This window comes from Lagopus leucura, unplaced genomic scaffold, assembly GCF_019238085.1.
Source record: "Lagopus leucura isolate 7727_CA_CO unplaced genomic scaffold, USGS_WTPT01 Super-Scaffold_100157, whole genome shotgun sequence".
Classification (NCBI taxonomy): Eukaryota; Metazoa; Chordata; class Aves; order Galliformes; family Phasianidae; genus Lagopus; species Lagopus leucura.
In genome coordinates, this window is record NW_024962334.1 from 8,209,063 (window position 1) to 8,234,411 (window position 25,349).

A 25,349-nucleotide genomic window follows, 5' to 3' on the forward strand; every position below is an offset into this window, starting at 1 on the left:
ATTAGGCAGGCAGCCTATTGTTAAGAACAGTTAAAGCAATTTTTTGTGTATCTTGCACTATTGCAACATGGGAATAAAGTTCTTAAAGACCCAAGAGTGGACTGACTAAGAAGTTTATCATAACTAAAAATACAGTAATTTCAAATAAAAGCAGTCAGGGATTGTGAAGAACTGTCAGAATCCCCAGTTCTGACCCAGGATAACACTGGATGTCCTACTGCTACCGGCCATCCAAGAGCCATCTCTCCACAGTGTGAACAATGGCAGTTAGCAAGCAACTTATGGAGTCCATCTCTCCCAGACATGGGTACTTGTCCTTGTTAGCCTGTGAATGGTTGAGTGGAGTTCATCTCTCCCAAGGGTGGATGCCTGGCTTTTTTAACAACTATGTGACCTTTTCCTCACTTCTCTTTTCTTTGAAACACCGTAGGAGTTGGGTCTCTGCAATCACTTGGCATAAAGCAGGACAGTAGAGGGATAAAAAGCTGCCTGAATGTTCTCTCACTGTGGTCATAGTTAATAAAGCTTCTGTCTGACCTGCCTCAAATTGTACTTGTGCCATTGTGCACTTGGAAATGCTGTGTTCACAGCAGTTAGTTTCAAGGCATTCTTAGCAGCAGATGTACTTGTGAATAGGATGAGAGTTGAATTTCATGCTAATTTTGTAGAGCAACACTTTTATGTTGCTGATTTCATTATAAATTTTTCCTGTTATATCTGTATAGCCATCTAAAATACATTATAAAAGTGCTAAAATGTTGGAAAATTCTTTACTACATCATATATTCTGAGGCTGGTTCTAAAGGTAAGACTGATTTTTATAAGCAACGTAAAGACTGAGAGCAACTGTAAGATTCAACATCATTGAGTAATTTGGAGAACAGTGATAAACCTGAGCATCTCAGTATTCTCTGAAATCAATCAGTAAGCAAAGGGGAAAAAAAAAAAAGCTCAGGAAAATATTGTGTAGTTTGAAATAAAATATTTATTATCCTTCTCCATGGACCCTGGGATCCTGGGATTTTACTATTTTTATTGTCTATGAATTCAGTGGGAAATTCCACATCATTGCTTGTTCACAGACACTGATAGCCTGATCTTGGTACTGCTTCGTCTCATGCGGAAGGATCTGAATAAACCCACTGGGTTACTATTGCGTTGTGACAGTATGAGTTTCATGTTTTCCTTTCTGCCTCCTTTGTAAAATAAATCAATATGAAAGTGTTTTTAAAAGTCATGCCCTCAATTTAATTGCAGTGAAAGTTTATATCCCAATCTCAGAAGTAGATTTTTCTTTTCTATACATTTTCATATTTTTAATGTGTATCGGTAATGATTTTTTACTTGACAGTTTTGGAAGACTTTCATCATGTCATTGTGCATGTAAAGCAAATGCCATGCAAGTAATTCCTTTGCTGACCATGTGTACACATATTTCAGGTGGTTCACTAGAATCAGTTATTGCCCAAGATGAACATCTACCTGAAGAAGTAGTGAGAGAATTTGGTGTAGATTTGATTACCGGTTTACACCACATTCATAACCTTGGGATTATCTTTTGTGAGCTGACACCTGGAAAGGTAACAAGGAGTATTATTTGTAGTGGATATCACATATTACTTTGTATGCAATCAACATTTTATTCATATTATACTGTATTTGAGAGAATTACCTAATATTGGAAGCCAGTTGCATAACAGTAATTCTATTGTTGGTCTTGATTTGTAAGAGGTTGAGTTGCCCTTTTGAGTTTTCTGTAGGACTTGCGCATTCATGCTTGGTTTCTGTTATTTGTGGGTAAAAGAGCAATAAATAGAAGTGAATATATAAGTAAAGCATAATGGAAATGCCTCTGTATTTTTCTGAAGAAGAATGTGTTTAAAAAAAAAAAAAAGTAAAGACTGTAAAGTACTCTTTTGAACACAGAATACAGAGTGGAAAAAGTAAGATCCTCCCCTACCCTTTTCCCAGCCTCCCCCCCAGCCCATAAAAAAAAAAAATCAAAACCACTTTTTTTTTTTTACCTAAAATGAATGAATGTTCCTTTTACTATCCTTTTACTTTAAACACATTTTTACTTTCTTTTCTACAGTAGCATCATTCATCATCATTCATATTAGCTTAATGATGAGCCAACAAAAATGTGAATGGAACCATTAATGTTGTGTCGTCACCTTACGTGATTTTTTTGGTTACAAGAAAAAAAGTGATTTGTTTTGACATAAATTTGTCAATGCTTTTAGATATGATAGTTATCATCTCTATTTACTTAAATGATTAAATTATTGTGATTTAATATAGTTTGTATTGGAAATTAGCGCAGTCTCCAGTGTTAATATCTGCTATGCTGGATTATGTTTATTCCTCTAGATTCTGCTGGAAGGGCCCGGCACTTTGAAGTTCAGTAACTTTTGCTTGGCTAAAGCAGATGGAGAAAACTTGGAAGAATTTTTCGCTTTAGTTGGGTCTGAAGAAACAGGAAGAGATGTTGTTGAAAGCACTCCACAAAGACACCTGAAAAACAGACTTCGAGGTAGGATATTTTTACCAGCTAAAATTAAGCTAAACAGACAGAATGAAAGTGGGAAAAGACTGTTGTTATGCATGATTTTTGAGACTCGAAGAAGGCAGTTGATCAAAATTCTGATGTGGCTTACTAAATTCCTAGAGAAACAGAATAATTCTGCTATGTCAACATCTGTAAATAATGGCCTCTTTGTGTGATATGCAAGTTTTCTTTGAGTAGATTTTGCGTATTCTCCATGGAGGGAATTTTTTTTTTCCCAGGTAGGCTCAGAACGAAAATTTTGCTGTTAAGGAAAATTGTTAAGATGGATTGTAAGACACAGAGGGAACAACACCTGCAAGTGAAGAAGAAGAACAGAAACTGTTTAGAAATACATAGTCATAATTCTAAAGAGAGTATAAACACTGGAAAAATGTACTTTTGTCATGGAATTTTTGATAGATTAACAGTTGCTTACCTCTCTGTCTTGTTCTAAATAGACTTCATGTTATTTTTGATTTGAAGCTTATATGTAGGCAATTATAAAAATACTGTAGTATGTAAGATTTCCACATAACTGGATTATTTTGAATTGCGTTTTGCAATTGGCATCCCATACCATCTAATGCACAAACTGCCTTTCTATCCTGAGCAAATATCATATATGGATGTGATCTGAAACTGCTCAAAGTAGTTAGTGAATTGAAAATGCTAATTCTTCATTTGGGTTTGCTAAGGGGGCTTAAGTAATTAGCTTTTTAATGATAACTGATGTGGATGTAAAAAAAAAAAAAATATCTGTGAAATACCTTTGGTCCTTGATGCATTTCACATATTACCAATTAAGTATTAGAACTATAAAAATAAGAAAATCACTGAAGCTTCAGAAATGCTGAGTCTTAACTGATTTTCCTAATTGACAAAATTATAATTTTACTACTTATCGTATATGAAAACAGTATGTGCTGCAGATGGTCTCTCTAGGGTCTAGGGCTAATTTCCATTAAATTTATATTAAATGTATGCACAGTTCAGTAAGTATGATACTGAATTGCTTCTACTTTGATTAGAGATTTTGTATCCATTTAACAATAGTTTAGAGAATGGCTTTTGTGGTTTTTGATACAAGATTTTCACCGTAGTTTTTGCTTCAAGTGGTCTGTGTAATTTCCAGTATGATGATTAGTTGTTTCAGTACCATTTACATGAGAAAGATTGTTTACTTTTGAAGCATGAAGAAGCTGTTAGTGTGCTTCAATTTCTGCAGAAAAATCCATGCAAATCCAATGGGCTACAACTGCTGTGCTACATTTTCATCAAATAAGAAAGCTTTAGAATTTTGGCTTTCCTTTTCAGAATCTTTCAATAGTTTGTGTCTAGGAGCATCTCAGAGACCTCTGTTTCTCTGATAATGGGGCATCACTGCAGTTGCTATCATCTGGAACAATGGAAATCTTGGCAATGTGTTATGGGAACAAAGAGCTTTCTTAGTACTTTAGCACCTACTGCAATTATGAAGGCCAAGAACAGGATGTGTTTGTTTTTTTTTTCCAGAAAGAAATGTAAATGTAATCTCTTTCCTGTTACCGTCTAAATCAGCTTTTTCTTTTTTTTTCTTCTTTTTTTTTTAAAATGTATATTTAATAACCTGTTGTCACTTAAAATAAATAAAATGGAAAGCAAAATCCAAAATAAGCTTCTTAAAGGATTATGGAATTTACGTTTTTGCTGAGATTTTGTAATTTTCAGGGAGGTTTTGGAGAAACTAGTAGTATTTAGGATAGGCATAACTAGATCAGTGATCTGATTTATGGATCTTGTTTATTGTAACAGTTTTCTAATTTCATGTGAGTTAAAGTCTTAGGATAGCTCTCTTTTTAATAAATGTAAAACCTGATGTAGCCTAATAATTTTTATTAATCACATGAGATTTATATTGGTTTAACATACTCAGTTGTCTTGGCTGTGGAAGCTGTCAAGATAAATTAAATTAAAAAAAAAAAAAACAACTTCTTGCATTAATCACGTTAGAGAAGTATAAGCGCAAATGGAAGTGAAGTAAACAAGAAAATGGCTCCTGCAATCCTACATAATTCAATAAAAAAAGGAGGAAAATATTCTTTTCAAATTCCATTTGGTATCTCATGTTTCATACCTCTAAGTGAGGATTCCTATGCTTCAGTGAGTTAGAGATTAAGTTTTAGGTGTTCTACAGGACTGATGTTCAATCGAGTGTATTTGTATGGTATTTTGTAGGCTCTCCATTATACACAGCTCCAGAAGTAATAAAGGGAGAAGACTTCTCCAAGTCCAGTGATCTGTGGTCCTTAGGATGTTTACTTTATGAAATGTTCTCAGGTTGTAAGTTTGTGTATTTCTTTGATATCTGTGATAACGAAAACCTACTTTGTGATCCCAATTTGAATTCTTGTTTATTTTTTAAGGAAGTAAAAAGAGAGAAAGATATATTTAAGAGAGGTAATAAAAATTTCTTGAAGAATACATTAAATATGCTTAAGAAAAACAACTTGTCAAGCAATCAGCTGAAGTAATACTGCTAAATTATACTTCTGCCTGAATTCCAAATGTAATGATATTAACGAACCCAAATCCCTCAAATACTATGATTTGAAAATGTAGCAGTACTTGTTTGGACAACGTAATGTTCTTAATCTCCTCAGTATTAAACTCTGGATGCATTAATTTGACTTCGGAGGGAGAAAAATTTAACTAGTTTAAAACTGGTCATTGGCTTTCCTGCAGATAAAGTTAGCATTGCCTGCAGCTGGAAGGAAATTTTCAATGCAAAAGAATTACAGTGCAGTAGTCTGAAGTCTTAGACAATACACAGATCTGTCAGATTGGCATACTGTGCTCTTCCCTTCTCCAGCTGCTATGTCATTGTGGATTCTTTCAGAGCATTCATGAGGGCCTACCTCAAGCTGTCTTTAGAACATGTTCTGTCCTTGGTCTCTTTGGCGGTTCGCGGTAGAAGAATATAATCCAAGGATTTATTTTTAAGTGAACCTTTAAATTCAAATCAAGGATGCTTATTGCTTTGAATATTTCCTTAGGAAAATGAGCTTATTGTATATAATTGCACCTGACAGCCATTTTAAAATTTGCATAACTGAAAAAATAAACTTCCATTTATTTTAGGAAGACCACCATTCTTCTCAGAGAACTTTTCAGAATTAATTGAAAAGATTTTATATGAAGATCCACTGCCACCGAGGCCCAAGGGTAACGTTCTTCTCTTGTTAAATGTGTCAAATTGAATCAATAGTAACAAAGTTTTGCTTTGCAGTGTTTATTCTGAGGCTGATTGCAGGAATTGTTTTGCTGTCCAAAGCGAATGTTACCATTGCCATTCCTTTGCTATGAACATCTTCCATTAGTGATGAATGCTTATATCTCTGTTGATAAAACATGTGTATCATTTAGTGTTAAGAATTAAATGGAATGGATGGAATTTTTGAACTTTGTCATTCAAGGCATCGGTGGTATTCATGGAGACACCTCGTTAGTTTCTAATTTCAGTTCAAACTGATACAGTAGAAAGGTGACCTATTGAGTTACAACTATTACTTGTTTCAATTGTAAGGGAAACTTTATTTTTGAAGCAAATAGAACGATTGTATTGCATGATTTTGAGCTCTCAGAAGCAGTCTTTCTCAGTTAACTGAGAATTCTGGAAACCTCTTGTGTAATAAGATGCAATAATAGTACTCTTAAAACTACCACAGCCAGGGTAAATTTCAATTAGCACAATTTTCAACTCTACTTTATTTTCATCTAATAGTTATATTATAATGGGAAGGTTCATATTTTTATATGAAATATAAAAGAATATGAATTTGTGAATTTATAGGAATATAATAATAAATGTATGTTATTATTTTAGATTAGCTTGACCAAGTATTGATTTTTATCATCTCTTTGAAGATCATTTTAATACAAGACTTTATATTTAGTATTTTTTATGCATTTTTTTTTCAGATGAAATTGGTGTTAAATAGAACTGCTTTAATGTTTTGATTCAGATAATGATTTGATTTACTTACTGTCACAGTTGATTCTGTTGTCCAGTTCTTTTTAAGTTCTTCTATTTTCAGATTCTGCTTTTCAGAAACCTTCTGCAGAGTTCATCAGCTTACTTGATGGATTGCTTCAAAAGGATCCTCAGAAGAGGTAAACCTGTTGGTTGCATTGCCTTTTTCACATCTGGAAAAAAATAATAACTATGATAATATCTGGTGACAATGAAAAAATAATTTTCTCCTTCATAAAAGAAGAAATAGTGCATTTTCTCATGCAAACTTTATTTAATCAAAATATTAATTCTGCATAGTTTTCTTCTTTTGTATGTGGTGTTAAATAGGTAACTGTTTAACAGGATGTTAGCTTTTCAAATTGGATGGCTTCAGTTTTCCAGAGCAATGGGCATATCTTTTATAAGACTTTAATTTATAGATGTTACGCTTATATTTTTGTATAACATAATTATTTATAGAGTAATGTAAATAATGGGACTGGTTAAACTGTGTACTTAATCTTTAATCTCACCTCTCTGTGTTGTGTGAATGATCCATTTCAATTTTAGGCAAAACATTTCCTCTATAAGGTAACTTATTTGTTCACCACATACCAACTAAGAACAGTAACAGTTGCTTCATAGCACCACTGGATTCAGAACGTAGCCTGATAAGCTTTTGTAGCTGTACTTTGCCACTGCTTTTTCAGTTTGTCTATTGCTTCTCAAAAGGCTCAACTGGACAGACATATTGCAACATCCATTCTGGAAAGACTCCCTTAGCCATTGTGACGGCGATTCTTCAGACAGCCAGGGCTCAAGGTACTTCATGTTTTAGCAGATGTCTTTCTGTGGTACATATGAACAAATAAATAAATCAATATTACAGATTTAAAATATTTTTCTGCGAATTTTTCAGTCTTTGAATTTTGCTTAGGAGTTTAATTTTGTTAAGTAATTGCTGAGTTAAGTTTTACACCATCCAGTGAGCAGTTTGGGGTGCTTAGGTATTACAGTATCCTATCAGTGTAACCGTATCTGTTTGCTTTCTGTAGACTCATTTCTTCTAGCTACAGAATGCTATTTTTTTTGTTTATATAACAATGATGAACAGTAATTTGACTTACAGTACTGTCCTTCAGAAGCATTATTAGCACCTCATACATGAGTCAATTTCATCTTTATGTAAGTTTGTTTGTTCTTATGCATTAACATCAAGTCTTCAAAAAATCTATCAGCACATCATCTTAGGTTTTGTTAGCCTTGTGAATGTAGTTGACCCATATTCTTTGTTTATAGCATAAAGCATTTATCTAATGTTTTTATATTTAAATGTTAAATACTCTGCATTCCTATATAGGCAGAAACACCCAGTCCTTTTGTGAAAATAGGCTCTATTCACTGAAAACTTAGGTTTCTTCCAGATGTCTGTTAATATTGCTGTTTTTAATTTCTTAATTTCCATTTAGAGTTGTTTGTTTGTTTGTTTTTAAACAATCTGTTGTTCTAAATATTTGAATGCTATTTCAGGTTGCATTCAGGGAACAAGTATGGAAATAGCTTTATTTTAGAACGCCACATGCTTCTGTGTTTTATCTATTTTTACATTCTATCTCACATTGTTGAAATACCTATTTCTGGAACCAGGGCTGCAGTATTTTTTGTTACTAATGTCTGTTCTAGTTTAATATGCTGCTCTTTGTCTTTTAATTTTATTACTACTTTTACCACCAGGGCAAATAATTGAGATTGTGAGTTTCTATCTCAAAATCAGAATTTATTCACAATATTAGTGAGACTTAGATCCACCTTTACCATATTGTATGTCTGAGCAATTTCTTGGAGAATCAGAATAATAATTACCCACAGAATATTGGACTTCTTGACTTTACTTACTTGAGTCTTCTAATGATTCTGAAATTTTCACTAAGGCAGTAATTGGCACACATGAAGAACCAAGGACATGGTCCTGACATGCAAAAGAAGATCTGTACTTCTTCCTTTCAAAATGTGAGCTCCACAGGCGAGGTTTATTTGAACCAGTTCCGGGTGAACAGTACAGGGAAATACAGAAGCAAAAGTGAAAAACTTGCTATTAAGGAAAAAAAAAAAAAAAAAGTCTTTATTGATCTTAATGCTTGATACAGGCTTTGATATTGAAAGTAAATTGGTTGTAAATTTTTTCTCTGAAGATTGAGCAATCTCTGAAACTTACGAAATTATCCTTGTGTATTCCAGGGTATAAATTTATTCCAAATTTCTCCAATGCCAGTTGTACTAAGGGAGCTAGAGAGTTCTTCAATATTTTCCAAGTTGCTCGCTCAAAAACAGCTTTTATTCATTGCCATTACCAATATAAAAAGTATTTGTAGCTCATATTGCAATAGGAGGGTGATCTATGAGAATGACAGCTAAATTGCATGTTAATAGTTGCAATAAGTAATGGATACGATCAATCTGATCTCTTTTAAATCTTTTTAATTAATATTTCTTATTAAACAGCAATGAACACTTGGAGTCATGGAATACCAAGGGGCCAGAAGATGCTTGTAAAAACCTATCATCTTCAAGAGCAGATAATAAGCTACCAAGCAATTCTTTTAAAATAGGTAATATTCATTATGTTATTTTGAATTATTTTGTTGGTCTCACCACATGCTTCTTCCTTGTGTTTTGTTTATCTGAACATTTAGATTCAAGTTTGTTCTTTTTCCAGTAGAAAATCCGACTGAATTGCGCCCCAAAAATGCAGATGGTGGATCAAATGAATCCATATTTCTTCTGAGGTATGAAAATCAAAACAACAGTCAGAAAACCCTTGAAAGTCCTCTCAAAATATGAAAATATTTATATGAAAATAAATAAAAACCCTGAACCAACAAACAAAACCCCACAACAGTGGCCTGCAGTGAGACTTAATCTGTATTCTGTTTCTTTTGAAGTTCTCGTCCTACTCCTAGAACCAGCACTGCAGTACAAGTAACTGATGTTACTATTGCTCCAATCCAAAATTCTCCACAAAAGGATTCAAGCACGACAAGGGTGAGTAGAAAAACTAATAATAAGAGGCAGTGATATAGTCAAGATCTTAGCATGGAGACTACATCTACATAGACTACACCTTTGTTTCTCAATCTGTAATTGTAACAGAAAAGTAGTTCCTCCAGTAGTAATTCCTTTAGTGTGTAAAAATATTGAAGGAAAAAAAAAAAGTAAAAGTAAATATTTGCAAAGCTTCCAGCGTAGGAATCAAATAAGATGTTTTGTCCCCCTTTAATTCAATGCATAAAAGAGAGAGGGACTATCTTTTTTTTTTTTTTTTTTAATCCATCTACATTTTGAACTTAAGTTCAAGTTTTTGTTTGTTTGTTTTTTAGAGTTTTGTCTTTCTATTTGCATACATATTTTTCATAATTTTTAATTGCAAAGTCTAGGCTCTATCAATAACTACACAATTAAAAAGCAATTTAGAATATATTATTTACATGACCAAACTCTGTGGCATAACATTGAAGTGAAACATTATGGGAGTAAGTATAAATTTTCTTCTTTTGTGCAAAACGGTATTTCAGAAAACTTTGTTCTTGTTCCAGGCTAAAAATGTGTGCTCAAGTCAGCAGGATATGGAGTCAGCATTGAAAGAGCTCATTTACACTGAATCTGATCTTATCATAACGCCAATCATTGACAATCCAAAGGTATAGCAAAATAAATTATAAGATTCAGGAACTTGTGGGTGAGGCTAGTTTTGCAGATAAATCTTTAAATCAGGGTGAAACTCATTTCCTGTGTTTTATAATTCAAATTTTAAAGCAGTTCCACCCAGTCATCTGGCAAGCTCTCATGCAAGTTTTTAGCTGTCTTTTACAGTCCTATTGTATTGCTAATTTGGAGAATAGAGTTATTTTGGGGTTTTAAAGTAATGTCAAATAATGTCTTACAATAAATAGAATAAATAGAATAAATAGAAGCTATTAAATGCTGTGTTCAGTGGTTTTGTAGATCTGTTTTCTGATAATTTGCTTTAATATCTATTACTTAAATGAAAACAAAGCTGAGTGTGTTTTGGTATAAGGAACACAAAGCTGTCCATGAAGCCACATAGTTCAGGTGTTAAACTCTTCCAGTGCAATTTATGTCATTCTCTAAGTTTTAGATACAATATTTCTAAAAAGCATCTAAAAAACTCGATTTCTCTGGAAAGGAAGACCTGAAGTTGTAAGAACCACAGAATGGCTTGGGTTGGGCAGGGCCTCACAGATCATCTAGTCCCAACCCCCCTGCCATGGGCAGAGTTACCAGGCACTGGATCGCGCTGCCCAGGAACCCACCCAGCCTGGCCTTGAAATCCTTCAGGGCTGAGGCATCCACAACTTCTTTGGGCAGCCCATGCCAGTGCCTCACCACACTCTGAAGAATTTTTTTCTTCTAAACTTCCCTTTGTTCAGCTTAAATCCATTCTCCCTTGTCCTACCACTAGCTATATATGTAAAAAGTCAATCCTCCTCCTCCCTATAAGCTCCTTTCCAGTGTTGAAAAATGCCTCAGGAGTAAGCACTGATTTGTACAGCCATCCTGTCCTATTTTTGTGTCCTTGTTTTCATGTTTGACTGCTGAAAAACTTTCAGAAACACATTAAAACTAGTTGTGATGTTGTTTATTTCTGCAGATAATGAAGCAAGTGCCAGTTAGATTTGACTCAAAAGCTTTACATATACCAGCATATTCAGGTATGGCTCTGCTGACACAGAAACGTTCGTTCTGTATAAGGTAGTGTAACTGTTGCAAGACTGTAAATCTTTAAATCTGTAAATTTGTAAATCAGCTGAGGTGAGGGGAGAATTCAGATCTGGTTTTCCTGAAGTTGCAAAAGTTGTGTTCTTAACTAGACCAAAAATGAGTAGAATTTTCAAGTGCTGACAGCTACATATACACATACACACACACACACACACACACACACACACACACACACACACACACACATATATATACCCTTTCTTCTGCCCTTTTATAAGCCATACTTAAAAGCTTTAAAAAACAAGACAGCCAACTTTTCTTTAGCATGGAAAAACAGAAGTTTGTTTGTTTGTTTGTAAAATACTGAGGTATTCAACCAGATTAAGATTTGACAAAGTTAAGGAAGCAAAAGAAAACAGGATGTTGAAAAGCGTAGTGTTGATGAGCTATAATACTTGATAGCCTGGCAGTCTTGTATGTAATTGTGAAATGTTCCCAATGGACAGTGTAGATTAGTGGATACTTTTTTGTTTTGTCGTGTTTTTAACCTCAGACAAGTCTATTATTTATGGAAACTATTTCCTCTGATATATTTTGGGTAGTATTGTTTGGCTTTAGAGTGCTTGAAGAGGAATGTTAGGCAAGTAGTTACTCCTAGAATTCAGATAGCACCTCTACCTAAACAAAGTTCCTTGTTTTTTTCTTTCCCTAACAAACTGACTCTCCATACTTTAAAGGAATTCAATAGTTGGAGAAGAATAGAACGTCCCCTAAACAAGATTGTAGTAACAAAAAACATTCTGGATTTGGCAAGAATGGCCACGTTCAAATACCTGAGCAAGTGCTGTTACATTTAATTTAGTGTTCAAGCATCCAAACTATCAGGCAGATATTCTGATGTGTTTAGCTGTTATTGTCTATATTTATTTAATAAGGGACAGGTGTTTTTGTTTTTTTTTTTCTGTGGTTGTAAATATTCTATGGTTATAGCTTTTTTTTTCTGATTTCTGAGATAATGAATTTGGTGCTGCTTATTGACACTTTTTCTGTACCATTAAAACAAATATGGAGTAAAAGATGAATACCTGAAATTCATACTGCCTTTCACCTTTGCTAACGTGAACTGTTCATTAGACAGTGTTACTTGCATATACAATAGACAGAAAGGATGTCCTTAGATATTCTGTATTGGAGCACACCAGGATGGCAGATAAGTTTTTAGTAAGTTACTGACCAAAACTGTGATTACTAAGGTGAACTGAATTTAGTCCTTGAGACTGATAAGGAAGTATTTGGGAAGTTCAGTTCCCATACAGTGATCAGTGAGATGATGATTACGCTCGTTCTCCTGGCGGCTGTTGACTTGTATTCCTCTTGAAGTCATCTGTGTTCAGTTACTCTTAAGGTTTAACCAGATGGGTACCTGTCTATATGAAAATTAATCAGTATTTTAGGTTTGTTGCAATTGCTTCTGAGAGAATTTTGATGACATTCATTAGTTTTTACCTCAACTTTGCTGTAAAGAAACAGTGTGAAATATTGGAATTCTAGTTAAATTAAAATTTTCTAACTTACTTATTCATGCTGATGTTATTTCTAGTGTATTAAAACAACATAAAAGATCTTTAACTGCTTGTTTGCTTCTTGTGCTAGCTGAGAAGTTGTCATCTCTGAAGGATGTGGACTGGAATGACTTCTTGCACCAAGCATGTTTGTTGCTTGATTCCACTGAGAAGAATCCAGGAACAGCACGTTCTAAACTGAATTTACTGTCTTACCTCTGTACTGTGGCTGGCCACAAGGAAGCTGCAAGCAGGCTAATTAACTCTCAGCTGGTAAATAATAAAGTTCTGAAGGAATCAATATGGTTTATGTAGCGTTGGCATTGTAGCAAAAATTGGCTGCATTTAGTTATATTTAAAAAGCAAAACAACGACAACAAAAAACCCTACTGCACCCTAGTGAAGAAAAAAGGCAAGTGAAGTATAAACCAGAAAAAAAAAAAACAAAACCAAAATGTATTGAATTCCATGTCTGTTTTCCTAATGGAGAATTGCTCTAAGTATTATTCTGTTATCACTGGAGAATTATTATTAATTATTTTTACAACAGTCCAATAACTGAATCGCTGATTAGCAGAAGATTTTAGAAATAAGTGCTGATTGTGCATTAACTCTCAATTCATTATGTTAGCATTTGACAACTATTTCACTTCTGAAGTAATTGTTTGATAATACTGTATGAAAATCTATTTTTCAAAATGAAAGCATCAGTTTTTCCATTGTATGGTGATACTCACATAGAAAATAATGCTCATTTTCATAAGCTGGTATATGTTTATCAGTTTGGCTTAAGGGAAGAATGTTGGGAAAAATGCCATTTTTACATTCAGGAATTCTGTCCTTAATTGATTGTTGGGCAATGTCCGCAGTGGTATTTTGTTCTTCTATATTTATCACTGGAATGCATCAGATCACTCTACCATTCATATTTGCCTCTCTTCTTCAAATTATAGTTTCCAGTGTTAATACAGCAGCTGCGTGCCGCCGCCAACTGGGATATGTAAGTAACAATTATTTTACATCAATTTCTTCAAACGTGCTATTATTACTGATTTTTATTAGGATGTACTTCTTCACAGTTTTTGAGGAGGTTTTTTTTAGCCTTTCAAACCACTGTGGTACTTGATTGGCAGTATGAGGTAAGTAACATTATTTTTCTGTGGTTTTTTTTTTGTTTTTTTTTTTGCCATTGTATTAATATACTGCACTTTTGTGAGATCTAAGCTTATATTAAATGTCTAAAATTCTACCTGGAAGCCATATGACTTACTGTGTCAAATATTATTATTTAAATTGCTGAATAAACCAAGCCGTTCCATAATGATAGGAAAATATTTCTAATGATAGCTTTTTTAAATGTTAGAAATATTTGAAGCTGGTAGTGCCCTCTGCTGCTCATTTAATAAGTGTTGATATTACTGCTTATTTTTTCTTTAATGAAGCATTTAAAGCTGATTTGCTGCAATACATTTATTTTTTTGTTTTGTCAGCTGTACTAAAATGTTTATAAGGATCTGTTGGGGGGGGTTCAGTATTTTAAGAAAACTGAGTGGGAGCATGGCTGATTGTGACGACTGTAATAAACTAAAGAATCTCCATTTTTCGTTGCTGTAGGGTAAAAACGTATCTTTTTGCATGAATTTATTGCTAAATTAAGCTGAACTACAGACAGAATAAAGTAGTACATTTAAAAAAAAAAAAAAGACAAAATTCACCTGTAAATAGCACTTAAATAGTTCCTGCCCTTAGTGATCTAAGTGATCAAAATAGATGTAGGCAGGAAAAAATTGTTTTTGTCATGTTTTGGAAACAGTTCTCCTTTACCTGAAAAAAATGTATTTCATATGCAGACGTGCTAAAGTGGCTCGAGTGATTGGTTTGCTGGCACTGCACACATCTGAGCTTGGAGAAAACATACCTGTGTCTGAGGTGACTTTCCATTTCATTTTTTTAAAATGTTATTAATGCTTTTACTTGTATGTCAGATTTTCGCTGCTTTGTTTCCTCCATATGTGAAAATTTAATTCAATTAAATACATAAACCTGCGTGTTCATTCTGTGTAGCTGTGGCTGTGATATTTAGAAAACTCTGGGAATGCTGGAGTATGAAAAATTGCAGCCTCTTTTTCTTCTCCTTTACAGAATATCCAGTAGTCACTGTTGTACTTGTGTTTTGTGTGTGTCTGTACAAAGAAAGTGTTGACATGTTTTGCTATGTGGAAGTGCAGTCACTATAAAAATAGTACAGCTGCTTCTTACAGATCTTTTTTTTCCCTCTAGAAGAAGTAATGGAGTTGGGACTCATTTGAGATTTCTCTCAGTTCTTAAGGAATGTGTATAATGAAAAGTCAAATGATTTTCTATGGAGATGAAAACAATTTTGAATTTTCTGTTCATTTTGTATTCTCAGCAGCTGACTCAAACTGAAGAATAATTAACAGATCTTACTGGTTGTTGTTTTTTTACATGTGATACATACACACTGCACAGCATAACAGTATCTGCTTTTCAATATCTGTTTAAGCTGTGAAGCTGACCTTGTTTTTGCTCTGTGAGATACAGTCAGTATTTGAATGTGAGAAATCCAACTACTTGTGCCATTTTGCAAATACAAAATGCAGTAGTTCAGTTAAAGTTCCTTCAAAGACCATTGAGTCCATCTGTCTGAGCATGTCATAGCTAACCATAAGCTAAGGCATGTACTGGGGGCATTTTCCAGGTACCTTTTGAACACTCATAGGCACAGAGCATCAGCCACCTCTCTGGGGCCTATTCCAGTGTTTTACTATCCTCATGGTACAGAAAATTTTCCTAAGTACCCAGTCTGACCCTCCTCTGGCCCAGCTCTATGCTGTTCCCGTGTGTCCTGTTCTCAAAAACCTGGATGAAAAGCCCAGCACCATCCTTTGCTTGCTGTAGAGAGCAGTGAGATCATACGCTTTCATACTGTGCAGATCTGGTATGTAGCAAATGCAGTTAATGGTTAATAGTTAACTTTTTTGGCAGTAGACTTAAGGAGTCTTTTTTTTTCTTCTTTTTTAAGGTCCCAGTGTGTTAGTTTTTGTTGTTTTTTTTTCCCCTCTTACTGAATATTGCACCTTGTAATTTCATTATCTAGAATAACTACGGTTATTTTGCTTTTATAGGAACATAAAAGTCGTTTCCAAATATACTTCAGCATTTTTAGAAATCTGCCTCTGCTTAAAAAAAGCAGATTAAATGTGTTGCCAGTGACACCGAGGGACTAGAAACAAAAATTAGTTCTCAGTATCTATTTGACCCCATTCATATATGAATTAAAATTAACTTATATGCTCTGATTAGGAAAATAATGGATTTGAGTTACAGTGTTGTTCAAAAGGTGACTGCTGTGCTTGCTGTAGTGGCAGTTATTGCAAGTCTTCTTCTTAAAACAATTTATCACTGTAAAAATATTTTAGAATGCCTACAAGACTAGAATTAGGAAAAAATATTCTCATATCTTCAGTGTTGTAACTTCTGGTCTACAGTCTTGATTCCTGCCCTCAAGCTGCTAGAACTGGATGAATAGCTGGCTTATCATTCCTTGGAACTGTCAGCTATTGCATATTGTGTAATGCTTTTTTAAAAGTTTATTTTCTTATTTCTTAAAAAAAGAAAAAGCAAAACCAACTAATTTTGAACCACATTGTATACTGTAATAAAATATACTATATTTTATCCTCTTATATGAGCCGACTGATGCTCTGGCTGAAGTTTCTTGATGGCTGATGTAATTTAGGAAAAGTCAAGATCAAGCTGTGATTAGTTAGAACGTAATAATCTAAAATGATTTTGTAATCCAGTTCTTAAGGACTTCAATCTGTAAAATACAATCCTTGAACTGTAAGCCCTATAAGAAAGTCCTTTACTGAAGTGAGCTAAGGTTGATGTGATCGTCTTGGTCCAGCGGGCTAATTTAGCTTTTCTGTAGCATGGAGGCAAATATGGGAAATGTGGAGAAGCACAGAGGAGTCATGCAGGTACGTACTCCTGTTTCCGCTCTATGCCTCCAGCAATAGGCATCTCTAGGATTTCCTGAGCCAGGTATTTGAATTTATCTACTTGTCCTCTAAGCCCTTTAAAGGTTTTATCATCCATGGCATCCATTGGGAAGAGACTGCGCAGTTAAACAATATGCTGTGTGAGGTAGCATTCATTTGGTGTGAACTTGCCCTTGGTAGGATCATTCTGAGACCCATTGGTTCTTACACTACATACGAAGCTCAAACTTTCATGTTCATCTTATCTGTGGCAATTATGAGATATGATGGGATGCTTAGGGCTTGATGTTTGGTTTTTTTTTGCTCATCTCTATTCCAGATAGAATTGTTCTAATGTTATTAGCTCCTCATGCTGAAGCTCTTAAAATTTTGTTGATCCTTCTTGCCATTTTACATTCTTTTTCCAGATCCCAGTTTCACCTTTTTAAGGCTGGGGACCAAGACTGCTTCCTCTAATAAGATGCAGACACATAAATGGTCTATCTAACGGTAGCTGATTTTCTATTTACCTCCCATTCTGTTCTTAGTAACTGCTAACAATTTTTCTTTTTTTGACTGCTGTTGAGCAGACTTCATCTCTGTGAGCCCCTTTCCTACAGCCTAAGTATTTCTGTTCCCAAATACGAAGTCGGTTCAGAATTGCATGAAAATGCAGAATTGCTGTTGCCCTATGCATGCTGTGCTGTGTCTACTAAGTTTTCTTTTCCATTATTATTGCAGCATTACAATCCCTTTATAGTGTTGTTACTTCAATATTCACTCATTCAGTTGTTTGTGATTTCTTTTGTACTTTTAGAAGTAGTAGGGGACCTCAGAGAGACTCATGCAGGACAGCAATGCTGACTGTTTCCTGTTAAAATGTTTCTTTGTATCTACCCTTAATTTCCTGGTTTTTACCCAGTTATGCCTTTATTTGAGGACATTTCCTCTATTTTTGAAGTTAAATTGCACCATTCATCTTTTGTTTTTGTTGTTCAGATGGCTTGTTAAATAGCAGCAATGATGAGCTGCAGAAGTAGAATAATTTTAGGAAAGAAAAGAAGCCTCGTCCTTACTTCACATAGTAAAGTGAATGTGCTTTGTGCCAAAAGGCTTTGATTTGTTGCCCTTTGAAGAATTAACAGTTGTCCTCCTCCTTCCTACCCCCTCCCCCCCCGCCAAGGAAAAGAGATGTTTTTAAGGCTCTCATTATTACATACGTAACCACTAGAGGTCAGTAAAACACAAAAATAAAATGCAAGTCTGCTACTGTTTCTCACAACATCATGTGCTGGAAAAGTCTAGATATATATATGACAGTGGAACTGCGTATGATTTTGATTCTTCTCATATATGCTAAATCTGCTGATATATTTTAATGTGAATTCATTTGCACTTGGTCTATTTCCAATTAAATGTATTTTAGAACAGTGCTACGGTGAATAGAGAGACTGACCTCAGAATATAAAAGAGAAATTGATCTCTTGTACATTTATTCTTCAAGTCAGAATGAAGACATTTTGTGCAATTTCTTTTACCTGGAAGTTGCAATAAAAAATTGTTGAGGCACTTGCTGAAGATTAGTTGCTTTCTGATCTACTAATGGTTGAGTTTTTTGGTGTTTTTTTCCTATGGAGTCGCCTTTTGCAAATCAGAAATATATATTTTTCTTATTTTTTCTTAGTTATCTTGGTAAAAGAGCTAAAGCTTCCTACTTAGGGTTTGAAACTGGTTCTTGCAGAATTAACTGCTTGTGATTAGAAAAATCTGCTTACCCTTACTTTTGTAGTTAGAGAGCTTGCTTCTATGTATGTCTAATTTATCTTATTGATGACAAGAAACTGTTGTTCTTTCCTCTCTGCGCATATGTAGTGTTTCCCTCTGGATAGGCACATCTACTGTGATGTAAATCTCTGCCTTCTCCTTGAGGATCAGTGAAATAAAAGGTGATCATGGAGGAATCTCACCAAATTTTTTTTGTCAGGGAGCAGCATCCTTCTTTGTCAGGTATAGGACCAGTTTTCCCTCACTTAAGGAATCACTTTCTGTTCCCCTGCTTTTTGGAGGCAAAATCTTTCTTGTTGTTTCTCTCTTTGAAATCTGAGTGGAAATATCAGTCTCATGCTATGACCTAGGCAGCTGTGCCTTTTAACCTACAGACATTGGTCCATTGCTTTGCTGTGAGAGGATTTGGAGACCCTGCTACATAATTTTCTCACCTGCGAGTTTCTTTGCAAAGCCTTTGGCTTATGAAACTCCATGGGCAAATTAATGAACTTGATATTCCATGTAGAATGGCAGAGTGCCTCTAATACTGAGATTAGAACTTCATTCTTTTGTGAAAGCAATGGAGTATCCTGATGTGTTTTTATCCAAGTTGAAACTGCATATAACTTGAGCCTTTTTATTTCTCATTCTTGTGGTACAATTTGCTAGTTGTTCTGTACAACTTACATTGCATAGCTGCATCATTATAAGTTCAGCTTTACAGTTCCTTTTTCTAACTAGTCTGAGTCCTACTTTTGGAATAGGTATACAGTTTGTTCTCATTAAAATTCTCATACAGTGGTGACTTTAAGTCCTGTTCCTGGCTTCTCTCTGATTATTCCTGTTTCTAGGCCTATCCACATCTGCCTGTACTCTGAGGAGATTCAAATTAGAATAGAAGGTTTTATTTGAACTTTTATTCCAACCTCTTTAGTTTTGCTATTTTTATTGTAAAAGGCTTATTGAAATCTGCTCACAAGTGATCATATTTGAGTTTATCCTTGTCTGTTTCCTCCAATGGCATTTATCTTAACATACACTGTTTCTTCTTATGCAAGAATAATACCAATTTAAAAAAACACCCAAGCTTTAGGAAATAGACACAAGCTAATGATAAGCTGTATCAGGGTATATGCATAGGAGGACTTGCAGATTAGCATACACACTCGTCTGCTCGTTTTGCAAAATGAATGTGATGAAAATTTATCTTTCTAGCATAACAATGTCCATTTGACATTTTGTAGAGAAAGCATGGCTGCACATTCTTTGCTGTTGAGAGTGCTGTGTTTAGTCAGTGTATCAAAATGCATACAAGTATTTGACTCGAGTCAGCGCTGCCTTCCCCATAGCTTGGTGTCAGTTGATACAGCATTAATAGTGCGCTGATGGTTTGGTTGTTGCTGAGTGGTGGGTGTGCACCTAGGGCTTCTCCACAGTATTTCCATATTACATAGCCATTTGTTTTCATATTGCACAGTCATTTGCTCTCTTAGTTGACTATTTATATATTACTGCAGTTAATAAAATGGTTCTTGCAAAGATGTTAAATAATGACTTCTTTAGCAGTACAGGTAGAGTATTTGAAGCTGAAGATCTCCGTATTTCATTGTTGGAGTGAAACAACAATAGTATGTGGTATAAAATGCAGCTGCTCAAGCTGTTTATGACATTTTAGTAATTCCTTTTTTCTTCTGTCCATTGCAATATAAATGTACAGTGGGAAGTTCTAAGTCTTGCTTAATTAAATTTTTTTTTTAATATTTAAAAGTGATATTTTAGCTATTTTTTCACTATAAAATAATCACTTTCTAACTAATAATGTAGAAGTTATACTTCTGGATTTAAATCTCCAGTTATTCATATGTCCTAAATTATTCCCAGCTAGCTTTTACTGTAGAAAAACCCCAATTGAAGGGAGCTTACTGCATGGCAGCTGTCTAACCAGTAATTTCTTTTAATGTTAACAGTAATTAACATATACTGAGGACTGAATTTGCTCCAACATTTTGAGGTAGATGGTTCATCTTTTTTTTTTTTTTTTTTTTTTTTTTTCTTTTCTTCCCCATTGAGAACAGGAAATATGCAAAGAAATTTCATGGCCCAGTAGTTACTGTTAAAGTAGGGTGAGCACAAATATTAGGCTGATAATGCAGCGTTGACTCTATAATCATTGTTTTCCCTTCAATTTGGCTGCATAGAAAACTTCAAACTAATTACGTACGTTTTAATTTTCTTATTCCTGAATCTACTGATTTAATTTTAGACTAAGGGCAAATATTGTTTTTAATAAGTATAGGAGAAGAAGTTACTTAATGATTTCGTTTTTGCAAATCATATTTTCTGAGGGCTGCAAAGAATAAAACCTGAAAGCTTCTTTGATTTGGAAGGCAGTTGGAGGATTATGGAGTAGGATTTATATTTTTTAACTTTATCCTAGGCTGATAAACAGTTTCTGTTAACTTCTAGAGGAAAATGGTGTTTACTTGAAGAGTAGCATGTAGCTGCCTTTGTTGCGTTTTCCTTTCTGTTGTCCTATGTGGGCTCTTGCTGAACTCATTTTAGTTTGTATCTCCTTCAGCATCACTTTCATGAGGTTTTAGAATATACACTCGTGTCTTGTTCTGTGTGTGCATAATATAATTTGCCCTTATTGATGGTATTTGGGAATCTGAATGGAAAACATTCAGTGATTTCTCAGAGCTTTTCATATGTTCTACATATGTACACGCACTGTAAAAAATGAGAATGTGCAAATTTTAATTTTGTTAACACAAACAAAAGAGGAAACTCAAATTCTGGTTAGCCAACATAATGTCACCTGCAGTTATTTTCGTGAAAACATAAGGGTGGCTTTCTGCAGCACAGAAAATGCAGAGTCAGCCTGTCAGCTGTCCTAAATGAATGTGATATTAAGAAATAAAGTAGAAGCAACTTTCCTGGTAAGCTGCCTTTGGGAATACACCTCTACTTTTCTTTGTGAAGCCTCTGCCCTTGAGGGCACTGAGTGCTGTTTCACAGAGGAATAACAATTTTGGAGCACTGAGAACACTTACAAGGTGCAGACCCTTTTGTATTTAAGCAGCTAGATCTCTATGTAGAAAATGCAGTAGGGATACTTAAACAGCTACCAAGCAGATTTGTCAGCTAAGTGAGCTGGCTTTCTTGTGAATGTCTGTCTTGCAGTTGGCTAACTTTTGAGCTTAATTATATACACACTACTGTCTTCTTTACCATCTTCACCTCCTGTTTTCTTAGCTCTCAGGACATTTAAACAGAAAGTCCTTGGTTCAGGAGGATGTTTTCTGATACATAACGGAGTAGCCTCTGACCTGCTATGCTTAGTGAATTCAAAATATTTTTATATATGCATTTTCTCTTGGTTAAGAAAAAAAGATTTGTACCAGTCTTTTTTTTTACTTCTGTGTCACTATTACGTTTTGACAAGTTTCACATACACAAGGCACCTAAGTGTTTTTACTCTTAGTGGAGTTGGTGGAAGTTGAATGAGAGATTTCAAACAATTTCAAAGAAGGGTGAAATGCCTAAGCCTTCCTCCATTAGGCAGAGGTGATAGAAGGATTGTCTCAATTCTTCTTTCTTTTTATGCTACATCTGGGATTTAACAGCACGTATTCTATCCCAAGTTCTCATGAAAACAGTACAGCAAAGCATGAATATGGAGTTTTGTATGGTTGTGCATTATGGGGCAGGAAAAGAGCTGAATTTATCATCCTGTTGTAGATTTAAATTAGATTTGTTCTTTCATTAGAATTTTTGGCATTGTGCATAGAAATTGGCCTTTGCTTTTAGTTACTTTTGCTGGTGTACTGTGGGTAGATATTACAGAACAGGAAAAGAAAAATAAACTCAATTTTAAAATGAATAGGTTGAAAGCACTATGTTTCTCTGACGTTTCATTTTTTTCAATTGAAACTAAGAGGAGTCTTCTGTCAAGAGCTTTTCTAAGTATCTAAAATATTTCTAACATATTAAAGAGATATGATACAAAGCAAAGAACTTCATGTATTTAAAAAGACATTCCTAGCAGATTTTTTTTAAAGTTTATTATGTCTGACATTGGCACTGTGTGATGTCCCATATTCCCCCCTATCTTTTCATGCTACTTAAGTGTAGAGCCAACACCTGTTACTTTATAAAGAAATGGATGTGTGACATGTGCTTGGGGCATGAGAGGCCAGGTGAACTGGGCAGAGTAGTATTCCTAAAATAGCCTAATAAAAACAGATTTTTTTTGTCTGTGGAAAGAGTGAAATATTTTTGGTTCTTACATTGTCATGGGTATCAGCAGAACCACAAAACACACAGGGGAAGTGAATCATGGAGTTCAAATTCTTGCTGCGAGCAAGAGAGACCGCACTGAAAATTTTCATGCATAACCTTCTTGACATGAAACACCGCTGCTTAATTCTGGAGAGCAGATCTGTGCAATTATTTTCTATTTCCTAGCATAATTTTGCTAGTATTTTCATAGTGTTTACAAAGTTACATTGTACACTATTGCGGATCTATACTGTCTGGATATTAGTTTTTTTTTGTTTTTTTTTTTTTTACTTAAAGCCGATCATAGCTGTGGATTGGGTTTTAATTTTTCTGATACTTTTCTTTTTGAGTTAGCTAACTGTTTGGTTATTGAAATGTCTGTCTTTTTTAACTAAGTATATGGAGCTTGAAGAATGAACATAGTCTCTTTTTTTCCAACTTGTTTTGTCTCTTGTTTGCAAATTTATCAAATTGCAATAGAAATAGGAAAAGAATAACCAGCTTCTCCCTCTAAAGCACATTGATTGGCACAAGTGGGCTACCACAACTTTCTGTGATAGACTTTTCAGCTACCACCAATCTGCAGTTAATATTTCTTTCAGTTTCCTGCTGTCTTCGATTACAGCACTAAAAGATGTTCAAAGCAGCCTCAGTGTTATGCAAGATCAATTGTATATTTGTTGTACTACCAGCTTTTCCTCTGAATAGCTGAACATTAGCCTGAAGCACGTTTGTTTTTTCGAGAAAGAAATTTCTAGCCAGGTGGTTTTGGGTCTGGTCGTCTCCTTCACTGCGTAAAATGAAGGAACTTGCAATTATGCCAGTATGGTTTGGGTTTGAAGGGACCTTAAAGATCATTTGTTCCAACCTCCCTCAATAAAAGGTAATAATAATTTCAAAGAAAAATAATAGAAAATACTGTGTGCCTATATAATTTTTTTAAAATATGACATAGTCTACGTAGAACAAATAAATAAATGTAAGTATCTCTACATGAGTGTTTTATTGATGAACTTCAGTAGTGTCCTCACCGTGGTTTCTAATTCAAGTTAATAATAAACACATTGCCCAGAAGCAAAGGATGATCCAGAGTATATCGCACACAGTTAATGAAAAGAATAAAAATCCAGAAACTTGTAAAAGGCACAAATGAACAGTAGAAACATGTAAATAATGATAAAGAATGATGCAGAAGAAAAAAATGAGGAGAACAAAAAGAAAGAGAACCACTTGCTTAGATGTTCCCGACAAATCTTCTTTTGTGAAGATTGATGTATAGAGCTCTAGTAAGCATTTTTCGCTGTCAATCTTCAGCTGGTGGTCACCGACTGCAGTTTTGAAGGGAGAAATCTCCTAATTCAAGGACCCTTCACTTCTTGGACACCTGAGTAATCCTTTTCATTGCTACCACTGGCAAAAATGAACACAGAACATCCCTTCTGTTTGAGGCAAACACATTTACGTGATACTTCCCATCATTAAAAAGCTTCAAACTTAAAAGGTGGGGGAAACTGAATTGCTTATGAGCATCTTAAACTGTGGTACATCTCTCACAAGGGGGAGAAGAACTAACTTCTTCTAAACAAAATAAATCCTGAAGCCAGTACACAGGTGGTGTTTGTTTGTTGCTGGTTTTTGACTTGGTACGTTTTTGATTTGTTAGCAAATGTTACAGATTTATAATTAGGTAGATTGCCCCCAAAAGTACTGCCTTCTATTTATTTCCATGGAAACGACAACAGTTACAAAGAACACAAGAACACATTTGATAGAGAAAATTCTCAGCTACAAGATGCTATTTTTCAGCAGTCACCACTGGTAGCTATGCATTTTTCACCAGCAATGAACAAGAGCCTGTATGCCATGCTCGTAAAAATCTGCACCAATAGAGTTAACCCACACCTTCATAGCTGCTATGACGATGTCATCAATAGGAAAATGGTGCCCACACAGTCCAGTTTTCACTGTACTAATGTCCTCTGTTTGGATGTGTAGTGGAAATACAAAGTCATGGCCTGGACCAGTGATTGAGCACCCATTGCAAGGCAGGGCCAACCCAGGGGAGCTCAGTGCATGCAATGCAGCTGAGTGACTGGAAAGGGGTAGAGGCAGGATCCACCTTCTCCCAGGCCCTATTTAAGGATTGGCAGTAGAGATGAGGGATCTCATTTGGAGTTCCTTACTTCTCTGGGGACTATATAAACCTTCCCAAGGTAAGCAGTTTCCTTTATTTCTGTACCCACTGCTATCACATCTAAGCAGATCCTCCATTGCTTTAGCCTGAGACCTTGCTATTCTGCTGTCTCGTTATGCTTTCTGTCACATTACAGGTCTCCAGAAATATAATGTAAGTGCTGGTGAATGCCAGTGGGTGTAGTATTTTCTGCATGAAGGAATTCAGTTCCACACCTTTGCTTCAGATGCACTTCCATGTCACACTGCCTCTCTCCTACCATCTG

General features: G+C 34.9%; 1 protein-coding gene across 5 annotated transcripts in view; it reads left to right on the forward strand.

Annotated features, from left to right (window-relative positions):
• The window catches only part of ULK4 (unc-51 like kinase 4), a 211,960-nt gene that overhangs the window by 3,808 nt on the left and 182,803 nt on the right, over nt 1-25,349 (forward strand). For 4 of the 5 annotated variants that reach the window (XR_006181932.1, XM_042889032.1, XM_042889036.1 and 1 more), the window contains 14 exons: nt 1,441-1,580; nt 2,371-2,533; nt 4,763-4,864; nt 5,666-5,749; nt 6,622-6,697; nt 7,272-7,361; nt 9,042-9,148; nt 9,256-9,325; nt 9,482-9,581; nt 10,133-10,237; nt 11,209-11,269; nt 12,933-13,114; nt 13,795-13,841; nt 14,692-14,770. Coding sequence is in view for 4 of the 5 variants with exons in the window: in XM_042889032.1 (XP_042744966.1) it covers nt 1,441-1,580; nt 2,371-2,533; nt 4,763-4,864; nt 5,666-5,749; nt 6,622-6,697; nt 7,272-7,361; nt 9,042-9,148; nt 9,256-9,325; nt 9,482-9,581; nt 10,133-10,237; nt 11,209-11,269; nt 12,933-13,114; nt 13,795-13,841; nt 14,692-14,770 (1,406 nt within the window). In the remaining variant the exon portion in view is untranslated. The remainder of the gene's footprint in view (nt 1-1,440; nt 1,581-2,370; nt 2,534-4,762; nt 4,865-5,665; nt 5,750-6,621; nt 6,698-7,271; nt 7,362-9,041; nt 9,149-9,255; nt 9,326-9,481; nt 9,582-10,132; nt 10,238-11,208; nt 11,270-12,932; nt 13,115-13,794; nt 13,842-14,691; nt 14,771-25,349) is intronic. The other variant, XM_042889034.1, reaches the window with a different exon arrangement.